The sequence below is a fragment of the Xylona heveae genome, assembly GCF_001619985.1.
Source record: "Xylona heveae TC161 unplaced genomic scaffold L228scaffold_5, whole genome shotgun sequence".
Lineage (NCBI taxonomy): Eukaryota > Fungi > Ascomycota > Xylonomycetes > Xylonales > Xylonaceae > Xylona > Xylona heveae.
In genome coordinates, this window is record NW_017264197.1 from 294,666 (window position 1) to 322,187 (window position 27,522).

The 27,522-nt window shown below is 49.0% G+C and overlaps 9 protein-coding genes across 9 annotated transcripts; 6 read left to right on the forward strand and 3 right to left on the reverse strand.

The window, feature by feature from the left end:
- Nucleotides 1–168: 168 nt before the first annotated feature.
- On the forward strand, nucleotides 169–6,212 carry L228DRAFT_210419 (hypothetical protein; the record flags this gene model as incomplete). Its single annotated transcript, XM_018329851.1, has 12 exons — nucleotides 169–353; nucleotides 410–653; nucleotides 713–1,158; nucleotides 1,218–1,649; nucleotides 2,019–2,106; nucleotides 2,263–2,665; nucleotides 2,722–3,182; nucleotides 3,237–4,841; nucleotides 4,902–5,036; nucleotides 5,088–5,703; nucleotides 5,788–5,952; nucleotides 5,998–6,212. 12 exons carry the CDS (start codon nucleotides 169–171, stop codon nucleotides 6,210–6,212), a joined length of 4,995 nt encoding a protein of 1,664 aa, XP_018188124.1.
- A 494-nt stretch (nucleotides 6,213–6,706) lies between these two features.
- Nucleotides 6,707–8,419, reverse strand: L228DRAFT_282674 (Swi5-domain-containing protein). The gene is made up of 3 exons (XM_018336032.1): nucleotides 7,438–8,419; nucleotides 7,194–7,279; nucleotides 6,707–6,962 (listed from the first exon to the last, which is right to left on the reverse strand). The coding sequence occupies exons 1-3, from the start codon at nucleotides 8,098–8,100 to the stop codon at nucleotides 6,788–6,790; spliced, it is 924 nt and encodes a 307-aa protein (XP_018188125.1). The 5' UTR covers nucleotides 8,101–8,419; the 3' UTR covers nucleotides 6,707–6,787.
- A 303-nt stretch (nucleotides 8,420–8,722) lies between these two features.
- On the reverse strand, nucleotides 8,723–11,035 carry L228DRAFT_246899 (UV excision repair protein Rad23). The gene is made up of 7 exons (XM_018332514.1): nucleotides 10,805–11,035; nucleotides 10,689–10,736; nucleotides 10,529–10,601; nucleotides 10,363–10,442; nucleotides 9,952–10,299; nucleotides 9,357–9,881; nucleotides 8,723–9,304 (listed from the first exon to the last, which is right to left on the reverse strand). The coding sequence occupies exons 1-7, from the start codon at nucleotides 10,820–10,822 to the stop codon at nucleotides 9,185–9,187; spliced, it is 1,212 nt and encodes a 403-aa protein (XP_018188126.1). The 5' UTR covers nucleotides 10,823–11,035; the 3' UTR covers nucleotides 8,723–9,184.
- Nucleotides 11,036–13,712: 2,677 nt separating this feature from the next.
- L228DRAFT_267965 (hypothetical protein) lies at nucleotides 13,713–14,528 on the forward strand (the record flags this gene model as incomplete). Its single annotated transcript, XM_018335052.1, has 1 exon — nucleotides 13,713–14,528. The coding sequence occupies one exon, from the start codon at nucleotides 13,713–13,715 to the stop codon at nucleotides 14,526–14,528; it is 816 nt and encodes a 271-aa protein (XP_018188127.1).
- A 1,584-nt stretch (nucleotides 14,529–16,112) lies between these two features.
- Nucleotides 16,113–17,636, forward strand: L228DRAFT_128900 (hypothetical protein). The gene is made up of 2 exons (XM_018329079.1): nucleotides 16,113–17,200; nucleotides 17,284–17,636. Exons 1-2 carry the CDS (start codon nucleotides 16,253–16,255, stop codon nucleotides 17,437–17,439), a joined length of 1,104 nt encoding a protein of 367 aa, XP_018188128.1. The 5' UTR covers nucleotides 16,113–16,252; the 3' UTR covers nucleotides 17,440–17,636.
- On the forward strand, nucleotides 17,435–19,310 carry L228DRAFT_128908 (hypothetical protein). The gene has a single exon (XM_018329080.1). It carries the CDS (start codon nucleotides 17,833–17,835, stop codon nucleotides 19,081–19,083), a length of 1,251 nt encoding a protein of 416 aa, XP_018188129.1. The 5' UTR covers nucleotides 17,435–17,832; the 3' UTR covers nucleotides 19,084–19,310.
- A 1,087-nt stretch (nucleotides 19,311–20,397) lies between these two features.
- Nucleotides 20,398–22,861, forward strand: L228DRAFT_246903 (eukaryotic translation initiation factor-like protein 6). Its single transcript, XM_018332515.1, has 7 exons — nucleotides 20,398–20,441; nucleotides 20,727–20,866; nucleotides 21,427–21,498; nucleotides 21,621–21,707; nucleotides 21,801–21,989; nucleotides 22,077–22,312; nucleotides 22,439–22,861. The coding sequence occupies exons 2-7, from the start codon at nucleotides 20,832–20,834 to the stop codon at nucleotides 22,558–22,560; spliced, it is 741 nt and encodes a 246-aa protein (XP_018188130.1). The 5' UTR covers nucleotides 20,398–20,441; nucleotides 20,727–20,831; the 3' UTR covers nucleotides 22,561–22,861.
- A 149-nt stretch (nucleotides 22,862–23,010) lies between these two features.
- On the reverse strand, nucleotides 23,011–25,674 carry L228DRAFT_129024 (Peroxin-3-domain-containing protein). The gene is made up of 4 exons (XM_018329083.1): nucleotides 25,358–25,674; nucleotides 24,948–25,300; nucleotides 24,493–24,889; nucleotides 23,011–24,390 (listed from the first exon to the last, which is right to left on the reverse strand). Exons 1-4 carry the CDS (start codon nucleotides 25,513–25,515, stop codon nucleotides 23,307–23,309), a joined length of 1,992 nt encoding a protein of 663 aa, XP_018188131.1. The 5' UTR covers nucleotides 25,516–25,674; the 3' UTR covers nucleotides 23,011–23,306.
- A 670-nt stretch (nucleotides 25,675–26,344) lies between these two features.
- Nucleotides 26,345–27,090, forward strand: L228DRAFT_238516 (DUF1649-domain-containing protein; the record flags this gene model as incomplete). Its single annotated transcript, XM_018331056.1, has 3 exons — nucleotides 26,345–26,420; nucleotides 26,518–26,832; nucleotides 26,903–27,090. 3 exons carry the CDS (start codon nucleotides 26,345–26,347, stop codon nucleotides 27,088–27,090), a joined length of 579 nt encoding a protein of 192 aa, XP_018188132.1.
- Between the last annotated feature and the right edge of the window lie 432 nt (nucleotides 27,091–27,522).

Genomic DNA, 27,522 nt, shown 5'->3' on the forward strand with positions numbered 1-27,522 from the left:
TGAGCACGCGACTTTATCATTTGTCTCACTCGTCCCACCGTCTGCCCCCTCCCAACTCTATTCTGCAGCCCTTTCGCAGGACTTCTTATGTCAACCACCCGACACTCTCGTAATGCTCCGGAAATCTTCATATCTACAAATTATAAGCTGACATATAGAAGCTGCATCATGGCTTCCGAGGACGTTACAAACAATGGGTCACAGAGTGTCCCGGAATCTTTGCCAGATCTAGGCGCTGGAGTTACTGGAAAGGCAGAAGAACCTCATCCTGCTGGTCGGGTCAAGCATGGTGGCTTTAATCAACTCGTTCGCTTGGTTTTGTTTGCGATTTATTTCTTTTCATGTTGCATCAGGTATGGCGACGATCCGGGCCCAAGACCGATTTAGATTTGGTGGCTGATGATATCAGTATCAACTTGACGCAGTTCCTTGGCTCGCCGCTCTACTTTATAAGCAAAGACTACTATTATGCCTACATGGCCATGACGAAGCAGTCGTTCGGTCTGCTCATTACCACCATGACCCAGTGGTGGAGCCCAACGACGGTTAGAATCAGCGGAGACAAGAGTGTTCGAGGGCAGCTTAGAAAGACCGCAGACGGAAGGCTTGAATGCGATTTCCCCGAAAGACTGGTCCTCATTGCAAATCATCAGGTACGCTTCACCACAAAAGGTTTCCACATTTTGATGCCACTCTAACACGGTCGGTATAGCTCTATTCCGATTGGCTCTACCTTTGGTGGATCGCGTACACGAGCCAGATGCATGGCCACATTTACATTATCCTCAAGGAGTCTCTCAAATACATTCCTATCATTGGACCTGGTATGATGTTCTACGGCTTCGTGTTCCTCGCTCGAAATTGGGCCAAGGACAAGCCTCGGTTCAAGCACCGGCTCGAAAAGCTCAGTGGCAGACACCATGGTCCTCTTTCTGGCACCCATTCGCTGGATCCCATGTGGTTGCTCATCTTTCCTGAAGGCACAAATTTGTCGAACAATGGCAGAGCATCCAGCAAACGATGGGCTGAAAAGCAGGGACTCGTAGATCCGCAACATGTCCTGCTGCCTCGAAGCACTGGTTTGCAATTCTGCTTGCAGGAGCTCAGCGAATCTGTTGAGTGGGTGTATGACTGTACAGTCGCCTATGAAGGCATTCCGTAAGACCCCCAACAAGATCCCCGTGGATTGGACTCAAAGAAGCTGACATGAAAGATAGAAGGGGTAAATACGGCCAAGACCTTTTCACACTTCGTTCGACGTACTTTGAAGGCCGCCCTCCCAAGTCAGTCAATATGTACTGGCGTCGATTCCATGTCTCCTCGATCCCCGCCAATGACCCCAAGGCTTTCGAAGTGTGGATCAGAGATAGATGGATGGAGAAGGATGATTTGATGGAGTACTACATGCAGAATGGCCGCTTCCCTGCCGATGAAGGTGAGGAACCCATTGTAAATGGTACTAGTCACACCAAAGATGCAGCCGACATCCCTGTGAAGCGTGGCGCCGGATTTATCGAGACTGAAGTCAGGCCGAGCCACTGGTGGGAAGTTGGACAAATCTTTGTCGTCCTGGCGGCGTTGGGGCTCGTCATTAACGTCATCAAGAAAATGTGGAACATTGTTTCCGTGGTTTCGTCAAGTCGAGCAAAGTAGAAATGACGCATGAAGATACCCGATCCGCTACAAGCATAAAGGCGTTTGGAATTTTTCAATATGCACTCGGGGCGTTTGTTTGTTTGTTTGTTCACATGGTCATGGAGTGGAAATTTTTCTATGGTATATTTCAGAGAGAGCATTTTACAAGGGCATATTGTTAATGGCAGAATAATGAGCTCGTGAATGTATCAAACTTTGCGTGTCCAAGGAGCGTTACGGTGGACTTTGGGTGTTTTTACCAACACTACTTCAATATGAACACAGTACCGACGACATCTCGCGACTTCAGGTGGTCCGTGCTTGTAGAGCGCTGGTCCGGCAGCCGCGACGTGCAGGAACATTCTGTCTGTGATCTGATGCAGCAACATTAAAGCCGTCAGGCTCAACGTCTTCTCTCTCCCTATTTTTTTGCTTGCCATTCATTTTTCATTAACCATTTATGCTTGGCAAGTGAGTCGAGTTCAATCTTGAATATCGATCGATGAGTCCCTCGCTGAGGTGATCATTCTGGAATCTATCCTGCCCCGGCCGCATTTTATCACAATAATCTCGTTTCCGAGATTCGAGGACCTATTGCGCAGAAGCTGAAGCGCTTCAATCGGGTAGAATATGGCGTCTTTCACCAATGGCGATGTGAATGGCCATGCGAGTCAAGGGGCATTCGACCTTCTCCCCGAAAGCCAGCGTTTCTCCGACATACCTTCTGCCATCGATATCCCCGTCCAAGGCCTTGACGCGGAGGAGGCCGTCGAAGTCGACCTTCAAGAGCTACCCGAAGACCCGACTGAGCTCTGTACCCTATTAGAAAATGAAGGCGCAGCGAGGAATTTCTGGATGGTTGTTGCGTTGGCTTACGCTAAGCAGCACAAAGTCGATCATGCGATTGAAATGTTGATAAAAGGGTTGAGTGCCATGGCTGGAGGCGCACCCAAAGAGAAACTTAGCATGTTGAGTTGTCTCTGCTGGTTGTATCTTTTCAAGAGCAGGGAAGCGCCTCGAATGGTTCCCGGTAAGTTCGGGAGAATCTAACTAACCTGGCTGCATGGAAGGCTAATACAAGTGCAGAGGGCCAAATGATCTCTGAAGCGCGCACAAAAGACTTCTTCTTGCAAGCAGCCACAGCAACGCTGAATGAAGCATCTCGCATCAATCCGTCTTTCCCACCGTTGTTCCTTGCTCGTGGCGTTTTATACCTTCTTCGTGCCTCACTGCAGGCGCCTTCAAAGGGCCTGGGATCACGGGGTCATGACCACTCTGAGCGACTTGATACACTTCGACAGGCGTCAAAGTGCTTCGAGGATGCTTTGCGGGTTTCAGGCGGCCGGAACATGATGGCCGTGCTCGGAAAGGCCAGAGTTCAATATTCCCTTGGAAAATACGGAGATGCTATGGAAAGCTACCAGGAAGTGCTCTCTCGGATGCCCGACTTGATTGATCCTGATCCACGAATTGGCATTGGCTGCTGCCTATGGCAACTAGGATACAAAGAAGAGGCAAAAAATGCATGGGAGAGGACGTTGGAGATTGTATGTTCGCATTACCACTAAATGTCTCCGGACAGCCGGCTAACTGTGACGAAGAATCCTGATTCGAAGCTTGGAAATATGCTTTTGGGCCTGTATTATCTGAATTCCAGCTCCCAGTACCAGACGACGGACCCGGCGTTCCTCCCCATTTACAAGAAGGCCATGACTCAGTATACTCAGAAAGCCTTCAAAATCGACAAGGAACAACCTCTGACATGTGCAACATTTGGTGGCTATTTCCTCTCTCGAAAGGCCATGCCAACTGTGGAGGGCCTGGCTCGGAAGGCCATCGAGTTGACAGACGTGAACGCGGTTGCGAGTGATGGCTGGTACCTTCTCGCAAGGAAAGCCCACTTCGAAGGCGAAGTTTCTCGAGCTATTGAATTTTATCAAAAGGCTGACCAGGCTCGTGGCGGAGACGATCGTGGATACTTGCCGGCAAAGTTCGGTGTTGCACAGTTGCAGGTTCTGCTGGGGGATATTGACGGCGCGAAATTCCGCCTAGAAAAGATCCTCCAGACCACAAAAAATCTGGAGGCCATGGCCTTACTTGGTACTCTCTACGCCGAGGAAGTGTTTACCAGCCAAGCAAGCGGGCTGAAGGAAGACAAGTCGGCCGAGTTGAAGAAGGCTACTGCACTGCTTGAAGCTGTCCGCCTGGCGTGGAAGGATCCGAAAAAGCAAATGACACCGGATGCGACTGTGCTAATCAATCTTGCACGTCTCTATGAGGCTGATCACCCTGAAAAGAGCCTGCAATGCCTTATCCAGGTGGAACAGATTGAATTAGGTAATGTCCCTGATGAGGTACGTCCTGAAAAGGGCGAGGATGAGGCTGCATATTTGGCCGGCATGCGCCAATATCTCCCTCCGACGCTATTGAACAACATGGGCTGCTTCCACTACCATGCAGAAAAGTACGATCAGGCCAGAGATCTCTTCCAAACCGGACTGAACGCTTGTGTCAAGCTCGGCGAGAAAGACGAAACAGCGGATATCGATGCTCTCGTAACCACGATCAGCTATAATCTTGCTCGTACCTACGAAGCGGCTGGATTGCTTGACGAGGCCAAGAAGGTGTACGAAGGTCTCTTGCAGCGACACAACGACTATACCGACGCACATACCCGACTCGCATACATTGCGCTCCGACAGAGCCCATCCGACGAAGGACCAAAGATGATGGCGAAGCTTTATCAGAGCGACAGTACCAACATCGAAGTGCGGTCATTGTATGGCTGGTATCTGAACAAAGCGAAGAAACGGACTTTAAACATCGCCGAGGATCAAGAGCAGCGGCACTACAAGCACACCTTACAGCACTATGAGAAGCATGACCGGTACGCGCTCACGGGCATGGGAAACCTCTATCTGGCTATTGCACGTGAGATGCGAAGAGACACGGACCAGGAAAAAGACAAGCGTCGAAAGATGTACGAGAAGGCCGTGGAGTTTTTCGATAAGGCACTGCAGCTCGATCCCAAGAATGCCTATGCCGCACAAGGAATCGGTATTGCGCTAGTGGAGGACAGAAAAGAGTACAGTGTGGCCGTCCACATTTTTTCCAAGGTTCGAGAAACACTGCGAGATGCTAGCGTCTTTATCAATTTGGGACATGTCTACGCAGAGTTGAAGCAGTACTCGCGCGCAATCGAGAATGTAAGCAGTCCATCTTGCACTACACCAGATCAACTGTTTCAAGTACTGACAATAGTATAGTTTGAAGCTGCTCTGGCCAAGGACCGGGCGCGAGACCCGCAAATCCTCGCATGCCTCGGACGGGTGTGGCTACTCAAAGGCAAGCAAGAGCGAAGCGTTGCGGCCATGAAGAGTTCTTTGGATTATTCGCAGCGTGTAAGTTGTCTTGAAACGACTCATTCATTATTCAGTAAACTAACTTCCCAGGCCCTCGAAATTGCTCCTGAACAAATCCACTTCAAATTCAACGTCGCTTTTGTCCAGATCCAGCTCGCCCAACTCATCTATTCTCTCCAAGAGTCTCAGCGCACGCTTCAAGACGTGCAGAGCGCGGCGGCCGGTCTCGATGAAGCCATTGAGTCCTTTACTGCTATTGCACAGGCCAAGAATCCGCCTTACCCCAAGCACGACATTGAACAGCGCGCCAACATGGGTCGTAACACTATGCGACGACAGCTCGAGCGTGCAATTCAAAGCCAAAAGGAATACGAAGAAAAGAATGCGGCCAAACTGCAAGAAGCCCGCGAACTGCGGGAAGCCGAACTCAAGCGCCGCGAGGAGGAGCGCAAAAAGGCCGAGGAAGCCACGCTCGAACACAAGCGTAGAATCGCAGAAGAGCGGCAAAAGATTCTCGAGAAAGACCGCGAGCTCGCCGAGCGTCGGGCCGAAGTAGAGCGCCGCAAAGAGGAAGAAGAGTACAGTCTCGACGAAGAGACTGGCGAAAAGCGCAAGAAGACCAAGAAACGTGCTACCGGCGGCGGTAAGCGCAAGAAGAAGACGAGCGACGAGAGCGAATCCGAGCCCGAAGCTGCCGCGACGGATGGTGAAGATGAAGGAGGTAAAGAACGGGGACGCCGATCACGACGCAAGGCCCGTGCCAAGGACACTAGCCCTGCCTCGAGCGAAGACGAAGGCGGCGAGGGCAAATCGAAACCTCGAAAGAAGAGAAAGCTCGAACGCAAGGGCAAAGACATGAGCAAGTTCAAATCCGAGGAATTTGTCGTCGACAGTGACGAGGATGAGGATGATGCGCGTGCAGCTGCTGCGGCAGAATCTTCACCGGAGCGCGCCGGTGAAGACGATGAAGACATGCCTGATCGTGCTGCCGCAAATGAAGACGAAGACGAAGATGAAGAAGAGGAGGCGGTTCGTCGACCGAGAAAGAAGGCCACGCGCAGGATCGAAGAGGATGAGGACGAAGATGAGGAAAATGACGATTTGTTCGGTGATGAGGAAGGTGAAGGCAAAAAGGAGAATGGCGATCATGCCGATGTCGAAATGGCTGATGATAAGGCACCCACGCCTGCAGGAGACGACGAGGATGATGAGTAAAGAACATTGTCCCCCTTCTCGCTGAGCAATGGATTGTAATAAAACTTGTTCGGGGCTTCTTCTCCCTTTTTTTCTCCGCCTTGACTTAGTTTACTCGTTAGCATCTTGGGCAGTTTTTTCGTGGGCGTTCCTGTAGGATAAGGTATTGGGCCTCTTCTTTTTTTTTTCCTTTGCTTTCTCATCCTTGCGCTTTGCTGTGTAGTTTAAAACCCCACCGCAAAAGAGAGAGAGAGATAAAAGGTGTATTATATTTATTGTGGTTATTACTACGTGATCTTGACACATAGCAATGAAACAATCATTGAATGGACCGATTAGTTTCCAATACCGCGTGATGTCGAGTCCATGTATAGAGTACTATTTTCTCCGCATGACTCCTGCGAAATTTTGGAAGCGTTGACCTAAAGTGTTTGCTAGGACTTATAGCTATCGCTATCATGCTTAGCTCCATAACCCTAGAAGGACTTTTTATCGTCATCATTGTATTCTCGAAACGCGGCGCTAATAGGAGAAAACAATGCAACAGGGACCGAGCACCGAGCAAGGAGCAATGAGCAACGCCATGTAAGCTTGGTTCAATCATCCTCTGCGAGTCCAAATTCTTCAAAAACGTCGCGGACTCGAACGCCTCTGTTCTCGGCAATGAGACCGAGCAGGCCGGTCCCAATGTCGCGCATGTCGTTGTATTGGTGCAGCAGCGAAATATGCTGCTTGATAGTGTCCTGTGCGGAGGAAGGGGTGTGCGGTGGTCTGCGTAGTGGGAGGGAGTTAGTGTCGGTATATAATGTATGTGGTTGGAGAGATGCTAGATTACTAGATTGATGTATTGCATGAATGCGGATGAATTTCAACGCGATGGTGTGGAGAAGAGGAGGGGAGAAGAAGGAGAGAAGAAGGAGGAAAGAAGGAGGAAAGAAGATGAAAAAGGTTCGGAGAAGAGCACCGGAATAAAGGGGGGAAAAAGAAGAGAAATAAACATACTTCAAACTTGCTAAGACTTCAGCTTGTTGACGCCGGACATCTTCCAAAGTGGCGCGGAGAGAGGATATTTCTTCTTCGAGTTTGGCCTATAGAGATAGTTAGGGGACCAGATTGATCAAACACATAACAAAAACGCCTTGGATATTATAGGAAAGTGAGTATGGTAAAGGGGAGAAGTTCCATGAATAGGGAACGGAGAAAATAAGAGTATATGGAAACTGAGGTAGAGAGATATGGGACTTACTGCTCTACTATCGTCTTTCTCGCCATTGTTGCTCTGTGCCTCATTATGCTGGTGCTCATGGCGTGGTTGATGTTGGCGAGCTTCATCGGGTGTCTTCTCTTCTGACATGATGATATTCTCTGCCTTCTCTTGTTCCTCTGTGCTGGGGAGGCCTGCCGCCGGATGGCCTTCCTTTTCTTCTCTGTCTTTATGCGTATCGTTGAATATTGTCTGATCTTGTTCGTCTCCCAACATTTGCGCGAGGTTTCTCTTTGGAGGCTGTTTCAAAGTATCCGCCTGCTCTGCTATCACTGATGTTTCCCCGCTAGATTCCATAAGGGGAACATTATGGTTGCCAGAACCATCCAGATCATGACAACCTTGTTCAGCGAGATTTAATGTAGTCGAGGAAGTGACATTCTGAGAGGCGTGATTTGGAGGATGGGTTGTCGGCGTGGGATGCAAATCTTCTCCCGCATCATTGGAGATTGGTAATTCTGTGGATTCATCCTGAGTCTGTGCATTTGCTGAATGTTCCGCAGCCTCTGGGACAACGGACAAGGCTGAAGCATCTATATCTTCAGCCTTTTCTGTATCTTCTGTCGCTATTGCTCGTCCTCGTCCCCGCCCTCGAGCTTTTGTGCTAGCACCCCTCCGCGTTTGTCGACGCGTCTTTGGAGGCATGGCCGAATTTAGTTGTAGGAAGACGGATCGAGGAAACTGGAACGACGAGAATTTGTGATGTAGAAAAATGAGGGGATTATATCAAAATGCCATGACTTCCATCGCAATCAAGATCTACCCGATAACGCGAGAGGGTATAATCGAGAAACGAGAATCTCGGTGACAGAATCATAAAGATAAATTTTTCAAAAAAGCTCGAGTAAAGGAGAAGGACAACATAGAAAATGGATCGAGGAAATTTTTCAACGGATCAATGCAGGATAGACATTTCTAGACTTGCAGAAGGGATGGAGATAAGAAATGTAATTGAGGAGACTACTGGTTTCAAAACCATTGAGATGAAAATATAAACCTGTGAGAAAGGAAGAATGCAATTGCTCGTAATAGAGTTGATTGAAGATAGACTGGCTTGCCAGAAGGGCATGAGAAATGGCAGAATGTGGTTTGTCATTCCGCCGCGAAATGTGACGAGAGGAATCCGCACACATTAAATTAATCAGTCGCAACCTCCCCCTGGCCACGGCGAAGGCGATATTACGACTGTTAGTGCAGCAAATTTTCTACTTGGACTATATTTCGATTGAAGCCGACAGACGAGACATCGGTGGTAATTGTTGACTTTGTCTGCTCTACGTTCACGTGCATAACTCTTGTTAGGAGTCACTGGCCTAATCAACGTTTGTTCATGACTAGCTATCGGAAAGATTCACAGGGAAAGCAACATCGGCGACATGACGACCAATTTGCTGTAAGGGAATAGTCCGATTAAGTGGCAAGTGATACAAGAAAAAAGTTGGGCAACTAGTAGCCCAGTGTTATTGTTGGGGAATATGGACTAACAAAGAAAAAAAAAAAGGGGGCGTTCCATTGCTGAAATCATCGTCAAAGTGGAAAGAATATCCCTAGGCAAGCACTCAATAGGATAAATGCAACAAAAGACAACAGCACAAAGCTCCGGCAGAAAAGCACGTCGTTGTCATCAACATTGCTCTGTGCAGGAGATAACAAAGTAGTTAAGATAGCTGCAAATCAGCGCGCCCTTTTTAAACAGAATGAAACGCCATCACTGATGAACCTTTATGATTTACTGGTCGCCATCGTCGTCGGGCTGGTCGAACAAAAAGTTGGCGGCAAGCTCCTCATTCTTGTCGCAGGCAAAGTATGCTTGGATAACCATATCCCGCTCGAAACCAAGGAGGCATAACTGTTCACATTAGCAAATAGAAGACTGCAATTCTCGGACAGACAGTTCTCACCCTCTCAATGGCCTCACGCTCCTCCTCAGTCACGGTAATGGCCTGAGCACCCGGGGGCAGCGGCGCATCATCGTCAATGTCTTCACTCAACAATTGCAGGAACTGCTCCGGGTTTTGACCAATCAAAGCGGCGAGCTGGGGATTCCCGGCACCGACCTGCTGAAGAATAGGCTCCAACATCTGAGGCTGATTTTGCACGACTTGTCGAAGCTGCTGAAACTGAGGATTGTTTCGGAGGAAGTCGAGATTGCCCATTCCGCCGGCTGCTGCAGCCGCAGCATCGCCAGCACCAGCACCAGCGCCAGCGCCAGCTCCAGTTCCAGCTCCAGCACCGGATCGCGCACCGCCGGCGGCGGCGGCGCCGCTGCCGCCACGGCCAGCTTGTGCAGCGGCCTCGAAAAGATTAATGGGCTCGTCTCCTTGAGTACCAGTAGTGGCGGGAGGTGACGCAATGTCTTCGGAAGCAGGAGCCGCAGCAGCCTGCGATGGTTGTCGTCGTTCTTGCTGAACGTTCTCGGGAATGCCCTGAAAAGAAAAAGCATGTCAATCGCCATTTGCTCCTGTGTATCCATGAAACGCAATAGTTTCCACTCACGTTTAAAAGGTATTCAACGGCACGGTCGGGGTTGAAAAAGGCGGCACGCATGGCACGTTCGATATCAGGTCGAGGGAAGCCCATGCTCTCCATGTTCTGAATAGCCGCCTCTCGCTGACCTCCAATCGCAAACGCCGACGCATCGTTGAAAGCAGCACCCTCCTGTGCAGCAGGTGCAGCAGCAGCGACAGGGGCAGGCGACGGCGTCGCCGGCGGGTTAGCCTGTGTGGTGCTGGTAGATGGAGCAGGAGCGGCAGGCGGAGCGGGGGTCTGAGCTGCAGCGGGGGCAGGAGTAGAGGGTGTTTTGGCGGAGGAGGCTGCGGAGGAGCTAGCAGGAGCAGGTTTAGGCTGACCCGGGTCAGTACAGTTGGAACAACCAGTCTAACGTGGCAAAGAAAAGCTTTTTCTCACCTTAGAGACCATGCACACGATGAAGCCCTTCTCCTCAATGTTGTAGGAAGCTACGGTGTTGGCATCTTGCAAGATTTTACCTGAGCGGCAAGAAAAGAGTGTTAGACAAGAACACCTAAAAAAAAAAAAAAAGATGACCCATTTGGAGCAGGAGAGACAACCATACCAGAGTAGATCAATTTCAGCGTTGAGGCTTCAAATCCCTTGTCCTCTTGGATCTTGGCCTTGACCTCGGAGATCTGTTTCGAATCAAGTCAGCGGCAGCCAAAAGCACATAGCAGCTTTCTCAGATCCGGAGAATCTCAAGCCGCAACGGGAAATCGTACTGTCTGCTCCGGTTCAGCCTCGATGGTGAATTTCTGCTGTTTCAAATCCTGTAGTAGAATCGTGAGCGTTGCATTCAACAGTCACCCCGCTTAGAAGAGTGTATCTAATGGCGCACCTTGAAAGTGAGCTTCATTTTGCCCCACGGAATGTTCTTCTCAGGATAGGGTTAAACGAGGTGCCTGAGATGAGGCAGAGGTGGAAAGAAAATTAGGTTAACGCCTGAGAGTGGGTGGGAATGGATGAAGGGGAATCGTCCAAGAAAATAAAATCAGGTGAGACGATGGTGATGAGGAAGTCAGTGAAGCTGATGGGTACAACTAACAACTGGCGGCGACATTCATTCTTTACATCACTTGGTGCCTCTCTGCCATGAAGAATTTGTGCAAAAAAAATGTATTACCAATTTTGCACTAGCCGATATTTATGTAAATTATGCAACTAATTGCGTATATGGCAAATACTAACTGCCGAACATTCATTACGGTAGGCGTCATCTTGGATCGTTGTAGGTACTTTGTTCGCTGTGTGTTGATACTTGGCGGAAACCTCCTTTCGTCGTGTTTGTCCTTTACCTCTTCGGACCAAACCCTCAACGACGAAAGTCATTGCTACGCCGTGCAGTCCTCTGAGAATTCTCCTCTCTAATCTTCCAGTAATTCAACCTCCGACCTGGCCCTAGACTTAGGATCTTCAACGCGTCAAAGACCCATGATAATGCTTCTGCACCTGCTAAAATGGCCCCTGGTTTCTTCAGATTGTCTAAATTTCCACTAAACCAGTGGGGCTAACTGTTGGTCCATCGTCAGGGTCTTCTCTCTAACGGCCTCAAGGTGTTTGGTAACATGATGAGATGTGCTAATTTGAGCTAGTTTGAGTTGAGGCAATCATCAATAATCTGCACTACTGCAGCACTGCCTCTGCCTCTTTTTGCTTTGTGCGTCGTGGGAAATTACTTGACCCAGCGGGTCCCCACTTCACCAGCACTCTGGACTCTAACTCGACGCGATGGATCGACGGTCTATGCGTCGCTTACTCCCAGGCCCCATGTCAGTGACTTGCAGCCAGGTAGTATAATGCACGCGGGACTTCCCCACCGGGAGATCGTCTCGCACGTACCCTTGGACAAGGAGTCACGTTGGGGAAAGAGTCCAGAGGCATATTGGCCAGAGGATGGTCACTTAAGGTATCCAGGAAATGGAGGATCACTTAAGTTATGTTTTGAAGTACCTCTCAGAATGCCCGAACTATCATGGCCAGCGTTCTTGAAGGGGCAAGTTTCACAGGCGAAGCGGTTCCCCTGACTCGAACAGCGGTCCGTTATTTGATAGAGTTTCTGCAGCTCTCAACACCGTCGTCATTTCCAGCCGCTATCTCAGGCTTGAGCAACCTCTACGAAGGTACATAATTATGCCTCGGCCATTGGCGACTTCGAAAGAAACCATGAAACTATTGACGCCACATCGCGCTTCATGGTCCGGGGTCTTTCCCGGAGTACGACCCTGGTCTTTTTCCTTGCTCCATGCGCCCACTGGGATGCGCCTGACGCGTCCAAGAGTAGACCAAAACAAATGAAAAGTTGACTTTTGCTCCGAGAATCGCTCATTTGCACTTGCTTTTCTCATTTACCCCCTCACTGCTAACACTTACATCTTTGTTTATCTTCTGTATGATTCCTAGCTTCTAAATTCGAACGGTCAATCGGCTTGAAGAGCTTGGTGCATTTGGTCGCACAATCACCGTCCACATTCGTTCGTGCGGCAATCGTTTCCCTCTCTCCGCTTCCCTCTCCAGGCCTCAGGCCTTTGTTATGACTACCCCACCACTACTAGTGCTATCATCGTACGCTCCGTCGGTCAGCACCGTCTCTTGCCATTGGCATCGCTTGAGGAGATAATCTGCGGCGACCGATCCGCCTGCGCCATCGGCCGCTTGGCAAGGCCCCCCTTGAAGCATTCTCGAAACCTTTGCATCATCTTTGTCGAAGTCCTCTTCAACAGGCCAGCCGATTGCTGACGCGCCTCAGGGGCTGCGGCGCGTCTGATGCAGCGGTCGACCGGGATAAAGACCTACTCAAACCTCCTGGTCTTCCTACCGCTTCTTGACTTTTGATTTTATGTGTATGAGATTCGACGAGCACCTTCTGTGTCATCGCTATTGCAGAGCCCTTTGTGTCGTCATTCTTCCAAAGAGACGTGCAATCCACGTCACTCATTGTCATCTTAACTTGAGTCTCGAGTAGTCAAACTTCAAGGTCAACCCTGACTTATTTCGCCGTATACAACTATATCTTGACATGCCTGGGTTAGCCGCAGCTGGGAAACCGTCGGAGATAGCGCGTGCCTACTAGGTATACGTCTCGCCTGAGTCGGTCATTTTCCTTTTTCTTCGATAGAAACTGTACTTAGGTATTTATTTGTTTGTTGCACTACTTTCTGGTTTGGGAGAATCTACAAGAGATTGCCCAGCGCCCGTTGCTCGGTGGTCATTGCCTCCGTTTGAGCAGTTTTGACCCCTCATTCATGACGATGCCCCATATCCTATACCATGGACTGGGTGCAATCGCGTTCAGCCTCTCCGCCGTATCATTCTTCTTCACCATATGCTTTTCCATTGTCTTAGTTCGTCAACGGCGTCGGACACGAGGTCTTGGGCTCTCGGCAGTTGCCCTCGATGCCGCATCACTTGGGATGCTCTTATATTGCGTCTTCCGTTATCGATATTTCAACCAACAACACTCAATCAAAAAATCCATGTGGCTTGCAATATCGGGATTGACCGTTTCCTTTATTGGAGATGCATTGACAGGAGTTATGTGGGGCTGCACGGAGCGGAGTCTCTCCCAATTACCATTCGAAATATTGGGACGCTCAAGTCGAATCATGTTTTGGTCTGGGTTTGCGTCGTGGGGAGCGTCGATTCTTGCAAAAATCGCGTTTTTCTTGTGTCTCATGCATATCACATGCAAAAAGAAGTCAAAATGCCATGGCAGCTCGTGCCGCGGCGGTCTTGAACATGGATCGGAAATGCGAGAGTCGAAGTCGCCGAAAAGGTTCGCAACAGGCCACTCCGAGCCACGTCAGGGTGTAGTCTCCCAACCGTACAATTTCTACCAGTCAAACTTTTCAGAAGCACGGACGTCTGTTCGGTCATCTCTATCTCAAGTGATACGTCCTATGACGTCTCGTACGAGACTCCTGACCCGTCATATCTCCTATCCCCGCAGTCTTGAAAGGCCACGCACCCACAGTGGATGTCACAGTCGGGACACTTCCAGGGACGGGTTTGATTCATGGGATACGTCAAGTGTGGGCTACCAAACTCGTCAAGCCGTACTGCGGTCTTCTTTTCCAGTACGTGGGACAGCACTCGAGACTATCCCTGGGAGTAGGCCTGACTCGCTCGCTTTCCCTCTGGGCCTTCAAGAACTAGCACCGGCGCATATCCGGACTCATTCGGGCGGCAAGCGGTTCCCTAGCCCTACCGTTAGTGAGGCGCACATTCATCCGTTATTCCGATCAGACAGCCCTACACCTCCACCAACAGCCACCGTAGGAACAGTTGTCACGGCGGCTCCATTTGGCGGGCAGATGCTCATGCCTCATTCCAATTTGATGCTCGCTCAGATACGGTCGGGGAGTTTTGTGTCATTACCCAGCCCTTTGGTGCATTCAAGGAGCTTTGACGATGGAGCAATTTTACGAAGTCCGACTCCTCCGAGCAGGGAAATGACGCCTCCCATCCCCGAATACATTCTTTCGGCTGGATCAAGAACTAGCTTTATCTCGTATGGAAGACGAAAGGCATCGTTCAGGTCGTTTGAGGATTCGCAACCAGGATGATTTATGAAAGTTTTTTGTCATTGCATTCATGATTTATTTGGACGAATACACGAAAACGGAGTTAGGTTCGGCAGGTTTGCAAACTGACCGTATTTTCAGGTTACTAGCAAGGCGTTTGGTGCTTCTGGGTCCTTTTAAGCGCGCGTGTTGTAAATGATACCAAGGCCATGATCTGATTCATGCACAATTCCTAGTGTTTATTTATCATTTGAATAATATGAAATATTATAAAATAAGTTTCCTTACTTGAGAATTTTTGTAAGCAAAATGAGACGACTTCATATCAATTTCGATGCTTTGCGAGTTTGACCACTTTTCTAAAAATAATTATAAATAACATTACGGCAAAATATCACATTTTATCATTACAATATGTGATTCTACTCTAATACATACTATAACTTATTTAACGTTGATGGAGAACGAGCTGGTGGCTGAAAGTATGACGTTGGGGATCTGCATTTCGAATAGAAGGTAAATGGGCCTTTTTACACAATACCATTCAGCTTATTGTCATTGAGTAGAGGTATTGTATTTTCAGCGACGGAAAATTGATCAGCTGCTCGGATATCTGATTTAGGGACTGCATTCACTGCAGTCACAGAGAATGACCTGTTCCTGCCAATAACAGCCTGTTGGAAGCTGATCCTTTCGCGCTAGCGACTCAGGACAATATCCTCATCATCCGCGGTGTTTTGCCCACAACTCATCCTTTTTCCTGCGTATCATAATCGGACAATAAGCATAATCTGCTATTGATCGGTATGAGTACGTAGATTCTGATTGTTCTCTGCTCCTTTCTGCTTTTTCTAATACCGGCAACCTTTGACGTTGCTTGACGCTGATTTCTCACGACCATAAATAATCCGAGATCATTCTCACTTCAACTCAAACACACCGTCGGACTACTTTGGACAGCATACCCAGAGGCTAGATAGTCCAGCAGCAATCTATTTTACACAACACGAAGGTGTCTAGGAAGCAAATCAAAATTCATATTCTTGATACAACTATCGAGTGGTTCTCGATCTTGCCGCCGAGGCCAAGTCTCAGCTTCTGTTGGCGACTTTTCAAACGTCAGAATCTAGCTTGATACGGATTCTCAAGCGCAAGCAGGTGAGTGTTTGACCCATTAATTTATCTCTTCTGATACCCGGGAAATCATCATCCTCTTTGCTCTTTTCCCCGATGATACACCGCTCATCTTACCACCGCTCTATTTTTTGCTTTTACTCAGCATCCTCAAGCAATTGGATATTTGTCTACAGCTTCATTTCAGCTTGCATCTATACAAATTATGCGCTGTCAAGTTGTTTTTCTGGGCTTTCCGTTGCGTCCGAATGATATCCCGTGAGGGATTAAAGCTTGTTTTGATGCCAACAGAGTCAACAACGCTGGCCAAAGAAAATTATATTTCCCATTTTCACCTAAGAAACCTGTTCTATACTTGCAAGAGTATCATTTACTAAGGCATGCATCTTACAGAACCGCGAGCATGAAGCGCAAATCCAAACGGACCACGACAGCCAAGACGGGCCAAGATGACGAGCAAGGTTTACAAGGTGAGAGTTTATATCTTCCAGCGGGTCCCATAGTGCTAGCTATTACCATTTCCGGATATCCTAATTGACGCTTCGGCCGGACCAGCCCCCCCGAAAACATCGGCGATTAAGCGAGACAGGTCGAAGCCATCTGCGAGGCGGCAACCATCTGAAAAATTACACATGACGACTCGATCGGCTTCAAGGGCGGTCTCTGTTATTTCAGCAAGGCTGGATAATAATATCACCAACTCAATCCAAGGCTCCGCTGCCGACGCTCGTCGTCGCAGTTCGGCAAGCACTTCAACAATTAATGTTGGTGCCTCTGAGCCTGAATCTGTTGTGCCTCCTAATAAGCGTGCTCGACTATCAACAACACCATCAAATGGTGTGAGTGAAGATCAAAATTCCATCATCATTAATAACCATGATGATGAGGTCAAAAATCTAAATTCTCCTCCAATTGCTACTTTTAGCCCTCTGGAGAGCAGAGCTTCCTCGAGAAAACGTTCTATTGATGAAGTTGGTACTGATACAACTACCAACCTCGGCCGCGAAGCCACTAGCGAAGTGCAGCAGCAGGAACAGCAACCCAATGTTGTTTTAGATGCAGAAGACGAGCCACCATTGAAGAAAAGAAGAGGACGGAAACCAAAAAATGCTACTAACGGAGATGCAAGCTCTGCAGCAATGATTTCGACTGAAGAAATTGCGCCGGTGAAGCGTCCTCCTGGACGCCCTCCGGGTCGGTCAGCTGTCGGAAAACCCTCGGCAAACCAGCTGGGGCCTGGAAAAGGTCGAAGAGGATTTCCGGGCAAGAGAAGGGCACCCCATCCGGATGCTCGCATTGAAGCGGACCTAATCAGGCAATCCCAGCTAAAGAGAGCATATCGTGTCGTCGCTCGCGGATTGAAGACGGCTCTAATTGAATTGGGCGAACGCACGGAACAGACCTTGGAAGATGATCCTGAGGCCCATGTCAACAACGACGCCCATCAAGTCATCCAAGATCAACTTGATGCTCGCTTGGCTGAGCGCTTGGCTTTTATTCAAAGAGAGCATCAAATTGAAGCCGAGCATCAGCAACGCAAACTAGAGTTTGAGAGAGAACTAATCCGTCAGATGTTTCAGGTAAGTCAAACCCTCAAAAGTTTTTTTTTTTTTTTTTTTTTTTTTAAAACTCTTGATCTCGCCGTCCACTGACAGCCAAAAAGCAAAATGTTGCCAATCTTCAAGAGGACTATCTCATCCGCGGTAAACATGAGTTGATGGAGCTCTATCGCAGCCAGACGCAGCGAGAAACTGAAGGTGACGTCACTGAGTCAGAGGTAGGTCGTAGGTGCACCCATTGCGAGGACTCCACGTATTGACAGATTTTTTAGGATGAGATTGAGGCTCCACCTAGACAAGAACCATCTGATTTGCGTGTGGGCTCCAATCCTTCAAGAAGCGTTTTCTTCGATAAAACGGAGAAACGCTGGGATTTCTTTGATAATATAGTCAAAATCCGACTGGACCTGCTCGAGGAATTCCCAGATATACTGGATCAGCCAACCTCGTTTACAACGATAGACTATTGGCAGCGAATTTGGGCCATCGAAAAGCTCAACGTCTTGGCCCTGGCAAGGGCACATGAGGCTCTGAACGAGCTGCAACAGCCGTCTCTAACACCGCCTCCAGCCATTACTCCCGTAGCCCCGATCTCCAACGAGGAGCTCGATGCGCTACAAATCTTGGCCAATCTTTCTCAGGAACAGCCGAGAATGGGTCTCACAAATGGCCGCGAGGAAGCTACAGCGGTTACAGACATTGAATCGCAGCAACAGCAGCATCCTCATCCGCATGTGCAACCAGCTTCTCCGCCCAAGCCAGTCAAGCCCGCGAGAAGTCGAACTGAACCTTCGCTGAAGCTTATTCTGTCGTCACCGTCTCCGGAGCTTAAGGGTGGGGCTGACGAGAAAAGAAGTACCAGCATTACTGTCCCAACTGTTGCCCCGGTTGCGGAGGGACCAGTGTCACCTACTAGATCTCGCGACCATCATTTTGAAGCCGCCTCCCGCAAGCTTCAAGATATTGTCGCATCTCCGGGGCCAGTCGAAATGCGCCTTCCACCACCAACTAATCTTCCTCACCAAGGGGCCCCAACCCTCCCACCGCCGGACCAGCTCCGAAATGCGCCCATTGATCATTTTGTTTCTCCAGTGATTAGCGAAAACAGATTGCCGATAAGCAACGCCGATACTCTGCCACGAAACCCTCGAATGATTGAGCCTATTCGGCCGGCAATGCAACCCATCGCCTTGGCGCCTACCCCCATCCCTCCCATGGACTATCGACAATTTCCAGATCCTTTCCTTGATCGAAATTTTTCTCCAGCTCATGATCGAAGCGCACAAGCATTGTCGTATGCTCCGCCCCCACTGATGCCCCTTCCTCGGCCGCAGATTTCACGTCCACGAGACATTCATCCGCCGCCCGGATCATACCATCACGCGCCTTCTTTCCAACGCTACCCTACGGTGGAAGCTGCACCTCATCCGCCTCCGCCACCACCTCCCCCACATCAATGGGCTTATTGGGATGACTCTGACCGACCTTTCTTTCGGGGACCGCCACCTCCCCCACTCCCCCTACCACCCCAGGATTTTGTGTCGCCGGCAAAAGCGTCTTATGCATCTCCACTTTCCATGCAGCCAGCATACCCGGTCGGCGTTGTTGCTAATGCTCCACCCTCAGCATATGTCTCGCAGCCGCCGCGGCCAAAGCGAGAGAGTCGCCCTATTCTTCCAGCTGGGCGAGTTCAAGTCCCGCCGGCACCAGCTCCACGAGCACTATCATTTTCCCATTACCAGCCACATGTGCCTGGACGTACTGCTTCCCTACCCCCGCCCCCTCACGGCGAACTCCCTGGAGTCCGACCACCAACGTTCCGAGAACCGTTTGATCATCCACCGGGATTAGCTGAATTTCGACACCGTTTTGCGCCGGAGACATCGGCCAAGCGGGATCGCTAGTTACCCCATATTGTTCCGGATGCCTGATTGAGGTCGTTTTCGACTTACACCAAATCGTCTTCCACTTTTAACCGTTTTCTCTTCATCTAGCATGGGCACTCAATGCCTTGTCTAATATTTACTCGGGAGGGGGCGTCAGATTATTGACTGGTATTCTTCACCGCATCTTTATTGCCGTTACCGCATCTCTAGCTGGTTCGGCCGGCATGGGGTCATTGACGTCTCGGCGTTGTTGTGGGACATTAGCACTCTGTATCCTGGGTTCTGCCAAAAATTTATCTGTCTCATGACTTTGGTCATGGCTTTCTTTTTCCTTGGGTCACGCGCCAGGGTTTGCTTACATTCTGTTACTATGGGCGTTTGTTCACCTCTGCGTCAGAGACTTTTTATTTCTTTTACTGTATTCTGGGAGACTTTTCCTACTTTCATCGCTGCCGAATCATCCTCTGTGTGTCATTGATTTTCACGGCTGGGCATGCTCAAGGCTCGGGTGCAAGGACAGACTTTTATTTCTATTTCCACTTTGATATCTTCGGCACTATTCATACGTTTCACGTCATGTACATACGGATACAGACGCACATATCGTATGACGAATAACTCCATTTGATAATAGTCTCTTGCTCTCTTCGGACGTGATTTATTTCTTTGCATACACAGAATTGTAGACAATATTTGATATGATTACCTCTTTCATGCACGTCTCTGTCAGTGAACAAATCCAGTAACAAACACCTGAAGAGACTGTCAATACTGCGAGGGAAAAGTATCGATATGACTCAGTTACATTGCAGCAATCATTTTTGTCCTCCTCCCTCAATCCACCGCATTATCAAACATCTACCAGCCCCTTATCCCGTTCTTTCAAGTTACCCTCTTGGTGAGGGACCCGGAAACACTCAGAGACCGAATGACTCGACTTCTAGTCCCAAACAGGAAAGAGCTGAGTTGATTTAACCGAATAGAGACAAAGCTTCGAAACCAACACACTCTGCACTATACTGCGATAGGAAATGCAAGCGGGGCATTCTTTTCCTGCCAAACTCTGCCTCACAGACCCTTTTGACGTAGCTGAGTCCGACTCAAGCGAGTGAGCGAGAGAAAAGTTCCAGACTAAGATACCTCTATTCTATACCATCAACGAATTCTATTCCGACTCACCAAAAAGGTATGTGATAACACTGCGCCGCAGAACCCTCCATTGCACATCTTCTGCTTTATATAAAGACCCGCTCGTTCTCCCTCTCTTGCTTTTCCGCAACTCAACGACAGCTTTCGATACAGCTTGAACAACTGTTGCTTATACCCCGCTATAAGATAGAGAATTCCTCTCTCCGTTTTCCACAGAAGCACATCCGGTACGTTTGATTCAAATATTTTCTTCCTTTTCTATGCCTTCCTCGCAACTAGTCCGAAGATCAATGGGATCTCTCTGGGAAAACTGGTTGCGCAATTACTGTGACAGAATTGGGTCCTAGAACCCGAAAGCACAAGTGGAGCTAGGACATTTCTGTTCCGGGAACCGCAGGAAGAGGAAAAAAGAAAGAAATCTCACGCCGTCGGCGACAATATCTCATAATGATCGATTGAAGCTGAAGAAGAAAATAAAGAGACCTGTTTACTGACTTTACGATTAATATCAGAGTACAATCGAAGGAATACTCGGACATAGACGGCTCCTGCCCCGCTTTTGCTCTACATCAGACACCATTCTACCAAATCGACACCAGGAGGACACAACAAGCATAATGGCTGTGCGTGCGCAGTTTGAGAACTCGAACGAGTAGGGTTTTACTCTTCTTTTCTCGCCTTTTTGTTTTTATTGCTTTGCTGGAAAGAGCTGTACCGCAACCAATTCCTTGATTTCGCCAAGCCTGCTGGCTTGTTGCTGTGCACCGGAATGGACGATTAAATGTTGGGAAACATTTGCGGGAGGATTGCATTCGAACAACCAAACCGAAGTGAATCAACATGTGAAATGGAATGCGACAATCCAAGCACAAAAGGCAAACAACCGCAATTTGGGGGCCAGAGGGAAAGAGATGGCCCGCGTTTGGCGCCGTTGGGGTACTATGTTCCTACGATTGGCTTGGACAAGGGAAATTCAATTAATACAGGAAATAACTCAGCGAGAAGAGCGAAGAGGCTTTGGATTAAGCGGACACACTTGTTCTGCTCCAAACGACTTCTACCTTTGAGGATACTGTGCTTCTACGACTTCACGGCTAGCAATCAAACCAGCAGGTTCAAAACGAGCATGCGATTGCGGGAACTAGGCTCTATCCTTGTGGCTGGATTGCATGAAATAAATATGATCAGAAGCTAACAGATGACCTTTTGCAGGGTCGGGGTCTTCTCCACTCTTACCAACTCCTACGCTCTGGTTGCCATTGGCGCCTCAGAGAACTTTTACAGGTACGTACTTTGCAAGCCCGCGGATTTTCATCATGCGGCTTCCCAATCGCTTCGGACGGGATGCATGATACTCTCCTGCGGCCATCCTTCCAATTGCAAAATCGAGACTAATACGGCAATAGTGTCTTTGAAGCCGAATTGCAGGATGTCATTCCCATCTGCCACGCAACCATTGCCGGAACAAGAATCATTGGTCGTTTAACAGCTGGGTATGTCATATTTTAGTCGTCCTTAGGGGCGTTTTTCTATACGCCCTAGAAACACACGATCTACGTCTGGAATGTCCACTGATGCACTGGCAGTAACCGTAAGGGTCTCCTTGTTCCTACGACAACAACAGACCAAGAACTGCAACACATTCGAAATTCCATTCCCGACAGCGTCAAAATTCAGCGGATAGAAGAGCGGCTATCGGCACTCGGCAACGTTATTTGCTGCAATGATCACGTTGCCCTCGTTCATCCTGATATTGAGCGCGAGACCGAAGAAATGTACGTCTAATTCAAAACCTGCTCCCACCAAAAAGATTGCATTCCTTCAGTCTTTCCCAATATGTCGCATTGCTAACACAATAATAGTATCGCCGATGTCCTCGGCGTTGAAGTTTTCCGACAGACTATTGCCGACAATGTCCTCACGGGCTCATACATGGCGCTCAGCAACCAAGGTGGCATTGTCCACCCCAAAACGTCCATTCAGGACCAAGACGAATTGTCTAGTCTGCTTCAAGTGCCCCTCGTTGCGGGAAGTGTGAACCGTGGCTCGCCTGTCGTGGGCGCTGGTATGGTTGTCAATGACTGGATGGCCGTTACAGGTGAGTTACCCAACTCGATCTTACTCTGGAGCTCTTCCCCTTTCTACACTTTCTTTTTTTCCATCAGGAAAATTTGGCTCCTCCCTTTTCAAACAAGCAGCGAACGACTGACTATTCGACCTACAGGTCTCGACACTACTGCTACTGAACTGTCTGTTATGGAGTCTGTCTTCCGTCTGGGCGAGGGCATGGGTCCCAGCGCTATCAACACCAACAACAAGGACGCCATGGTCGAATCGTTTTACTAAACAGGAATCGGCAAGACCGGAAGTGGAATTGTCCTATGCCCTTGTGCGCTTCTTTTTGCTCTCGTGTCGTTGCGTGCAACTTTGCTGGTTCGATGTATGTGTCGACTTCGAATGTTTATATTTTCCAAAACTTCTGATTCATGAGTCGTCATCATGATGGGGTGTTATATTACTTTTTTTGGGAACTACCATTTCAAATAGATGACCAATTAAATATTGCATTTATTGATCCGCCAAAAAAAGAACAACTCTGGAAAATATGCCTCAAGTACATATCAGTACACGGAATTGGAAAATGCAGGGAAGGAAAAAAAAGTGAAATCTTGTCTGTTCCTCACTACTACAAAAGGAGACAAAATGGCAGGGCCATTTAAAAAAAGTGTTAATGACATGAACTAAGACTTGAATCATTCAAGGGCATAACATTGAAAACATTGCCAGCATGCTATGGACGTCAACACATAACTACCAAGGAAATGGTTACTATGGAAATATTCAATAGTAGATTGCCACCGACTGCAGATACAACAATAGATAAAAAAAAGTTGACCAAGAAATTCACATCAGATTCGCTCCAAAAACAAAGCGGAGGGTAAAGATGAAATAAAATGTCAAAGGCAAGAAATAAAAAGGGCGAATCTTGACAGACGCTGGTAGTTCCTTGACTGTTCACCAACTTTGAGGTCCGACAATGGGCTGTACGCGCCCTTTTTACTCCGCAGCTCCGAAGCTCCGCTAGAACGCTTTCATTCAGCTTGGTCGGATACGTGTGGTTCTCGCGGTGCTTGCATTTCACTTTCTGGCGCATTTTCAACGTCATTACTCGTGGAATGCGCAGGAATCGGAGCAGAGCCTGTCTCGATAGCCTCGCTGGTATCGCTGGCACCGGTAGTAGCTTGAGACGCCGAAATATCAGGGCTGGCTGCGGTTCTATGCACTGCCTTGTCCCATGCGCTTTCAAATGAACTTTGTTCTTGTTCACTTTCTTGGGTCTGGATGTCAGCCTGACTCTCGGAATGAGAATGCAAGCCCGTGTCCAGCACATGTTCCGGGGTTGCTTCTTCCTCTTTTACGACCGGCTCGCTCTGAGAAAGGGCTGCCTGCCAGCTCGTCTCTTCCGCCAATAATGACGACGGCATGTTTTCAGAAGACGACGGTATCAGATCTTGTTGGGGCTGGGAAGGCGGTGAATTCGATGGCGGAATGACAACGAAATCGTCTGGCGCCGCCGAGATGGGTCCTGCTCTGGTAGGGGCTTTGGCGGAGCCAGGATTTTCCACTTCGACCTCGGCGTCGAAATTCGACGAATAGACCACTGCGGCGAAAGCGTCAAGGTCGCGAACTGCATCGATAGCTTGAATGTATTCATTGATGGGAGCGGGAGAAGTGCCATTGCCTGCGCCGCTACCGAGGCCAATGGCGTGGGCTTGCCTTGTTAACACGGCAAGAACAGTGGCGACTTTGGCTTTTGCCGCGAGGTCGGCTTCTGTGTGGACAGGGAGGTCTGATATGTCGGGGAAGGCGGTGGGGTTCAGGGTGTCGGAGAAAGGCCCCGGCATAGATTGGTTGGTGGTTGGTAAAGGGGGGAGTTTGAAGGCTTGGACGCGCAATTTAGAGTCAGTGAGAAGGGAGAAGGTGGAGTCGAGCGTCTTGGTGAGGATGAATGTGAATGTGGGCGAGTCGATCAAGTCTGATGTTTCGTCGAGTAGCCGCCTCAAGAGAGGGGCGCTGGTATCGGCGGACGGGAAGTCCGGCGTCATGCCTGATTCGTGAAGGACGAACGACTCATGCTCGCGGGACGGAAGGAGATAGGGAAGCCATTTTTTGGTTCTGAGTTGAAGGGTTAGTGAAGGTGAGATAGCAATAACAAAACCGCAACGAGAGCCATGTTGCGAGTAGGCATAGGAAGATAGGGTGTCGGTCAAGACGTACCTTCGAGCTTCTTCCGTCTCGCCTTCCACCTTTTTGCGCACTTCAAGAATAATATTCGACAATCTCTCAAGGGCAATGTCTTCGCGAGGGTTCAAGGATCCAAACACCTCCTTTACCGCTGTTTCAACCTTGCCCATAATGTCCCGCCAGCCCCGGTGCAAGAGCCACCAGCTGAATGTCAAGTACCGCCTATTGGTCTCAAAATCACTGCCATACGCCTGGTCTAGGTTGTCGTCATCATGATTTTCCAGACTTATTGTTGAATCCGCAGCAGAGTATGAGGCCAGTGCGACAACGCTTGAGAGGTAGCTTCGACGTCCGAGCAAGTTGAGTTGGATACGCGTAAGAAGCGTGAGGAGCGAGAGAGTATAGAGAAGGGTAAAGGATCTCGTTATAGCTGAGAAATAAATTAGTATGTTCGAATACAAAATCCTGAGAAAAGAGCAGTTCCATACAGCTAATCTTGAGCTCATGCCACAATTGTGCCTTTGTCTTTCTTGGACGTTGGCTGGACGCGACTCCTTCAGAACCAGCCTGGCTGGCATGTACATAGCTTTCACTTTGGAAGCTCTGCAAGCTTCTCCCATCATCGTCCGTAATACTGGGCGCCTCAGAGCCGCCCTCTGATGGAGTTATTTCGGATCCTGCTCCTACGCTGCGAGCCAACCTCTCGGCCCTTTTCTGCTGCAGCTCATTGGTAATATTCTCGACTGGTAGAGCCTCAAGGATATTTTCAGTGGCCGTTGGTAGGAGCGCGAGGACTGTAAAGGTACAGTCTTCCTGATTCTGCTCGAATCTTCGACGTAGACTAGAAGCAACGTCAGTCTGCTTCTAATACAAGCTAGCATTTGGGATTGGGACGTACTTCTCCCGAGCAATGCGGTCACTGCTCATGCGCTCACGAGCTTCATTCAGTTTTGCCAGAACATACTGAGTTGCTACATATCCGGCTCCCAAAGCCCCAAGACCAATGGCAAAGCGGCCCCGATTCCGCCAGAACCACTTGCGGGTGGCCGTGAACATTGTATGTCGATCGAAGTCGTTACTGGGATGATATCATGCTTGAGGAAAGGCGGATTTGAGAGCGCAACAACGGTCAGCTCTAGTCACAGGATACCTCCTTTCAATGCCCTTCAACTAAGGTACTGAGATTCGATGGACGTCTCAAACTGAGGTGAAACACATAGGATGTTCCAGAGAGCTATCGATATGTAGAATGATGCAGTTCCCAAAAAGGCAAGAACCTCGGCGATGCCGGTGGCAGGCAGCATAAAAATTGCATAACTGCGGCACTCACTTTAGGTAAGGCAGGTACCTAATCATAAACCGGTTATCAAAGTTATGCTTTGTCATTTCCCCCACGTTCCTTGTCCCTTGGAGCTTTTCCGTATTCGCACAGAACTAACGGAGTCTCTCCATCCTGTCCGCCCCACTATGACAACCGCGTCACTTGTCTCCTCCACCATTATCTGGTCACCCCTCTCATCTGATCATCGACGAACCGGACATGATGTCCAATCCGCGCCGCAACAGCAGACCCCTAATCTGAATCACCATCCAATCCCTGAGTCCTCAGAAAAGCTGAAAAATCAAACATTTGTTAATCCTGGAATGGATTTACCCCACCTTATCCCACGCTCGATGACATCGTTCCCCGTCTTAGCCGGCTTGTGCTCGTGCCTCTAAACGCAACGCGGCCGGTGCTTGATAAGATTTGCGACTCCACTTTCTCCATCCATAGGCGGCTCAAGCTCACCTCATTCACCACACACTTTCTTGCGAGAGCATCCTTCTGACTTTCCGCGCGCCATATTCCTATTCCCGATCCCTCTCAAAAGCAGCCTTTCATACCATGGAGCCGCGGCGCCCACCAGAGTACATTCTCGAGGTCTTTGCAGATCCGACCTGCGTCAAGGATGTTGTGAAAGGTCAGGCAGTTCTTTGAAGCTTCTACCGCTTCTAAACATGTCCTTTGGAAAGCCGCGTTGACTATTTCCTGCATGTACTGACTACCACGCTTCTTAGGCATTCTACATACTATCTTCTTTCATCGTTTCTTCCCTTCTATCCGGCCCCGCACCTGGGATTTACTTGACCTAACACTTCCCATCGTCGACGATGCCGAGCTTGAGACTCTGATTGACCAACGAGCCGCCGCCTTGATCCGTCAAATTGATACTACATCCAACTTATCATCTGCGAGCGTGCGCGGCCAAATTACCGTGCAGTTCTTCGAGAAACGCCGGCGAAAGGCTTGGTTCTCGACCAAAGCTGAAGAAGAGGTATGCTGGGAGATGTGGACGTTGGATGTCACGCTGGCCACGCCACGAACCGAGTCTGGTACGTTGATTTGCCCTCTACCATAATTGTCAATCTTGGAAATCAGCCCCTAATAGTTCATGAATCGCAGAACGCCTCAAAGTGCGCAAGGCTATGGAGATGATGCTCCAAATGACAGCAATGAAGATTATTAGCATCGTCAATCGTGACAAGGACCACATTCCACCAATTACAACCAGCGAATCCAACCCGTTCCCTTACCAGATTGCCATCAACCCGAAGCTTGATGGGTGGGGAACGCGGATCGGCATTTTCTAGAGTCGTTTTCTCATTTGATCCCCTCTGGCTCACACCTAAATCATGCATGTTTTGCGGTCTTCTATCACTCTGGCAAAGCCTCTCTACGATTTAGCTATTCGCGGCTCCAAAAACCTGGACGACAGCCAGTAGCAGGAATCTACCTATTTGAAACGGAGCCTGGAAGCCCAAAGTCACTCATCGCTTGAGCCTCACTGCTTTGCTCCCGTCTTTTAAGGTACAGCTTCATCAGAAATCTTGCGTTTGTTTCCTTTTTGGGTACATACGGAATCCATAATATTTTATTATCTATCATATACCCCAGCACCCATGTACTAGTTTTCTTAAAACCCAGCATATCAGATGTCCCGATTCCCTCAAATTAGATTCATTTGTGGTGTTATAGCCGCCAACATCCTCCATTTGTCAGCAAGACTTTAGATCATTCCAAAT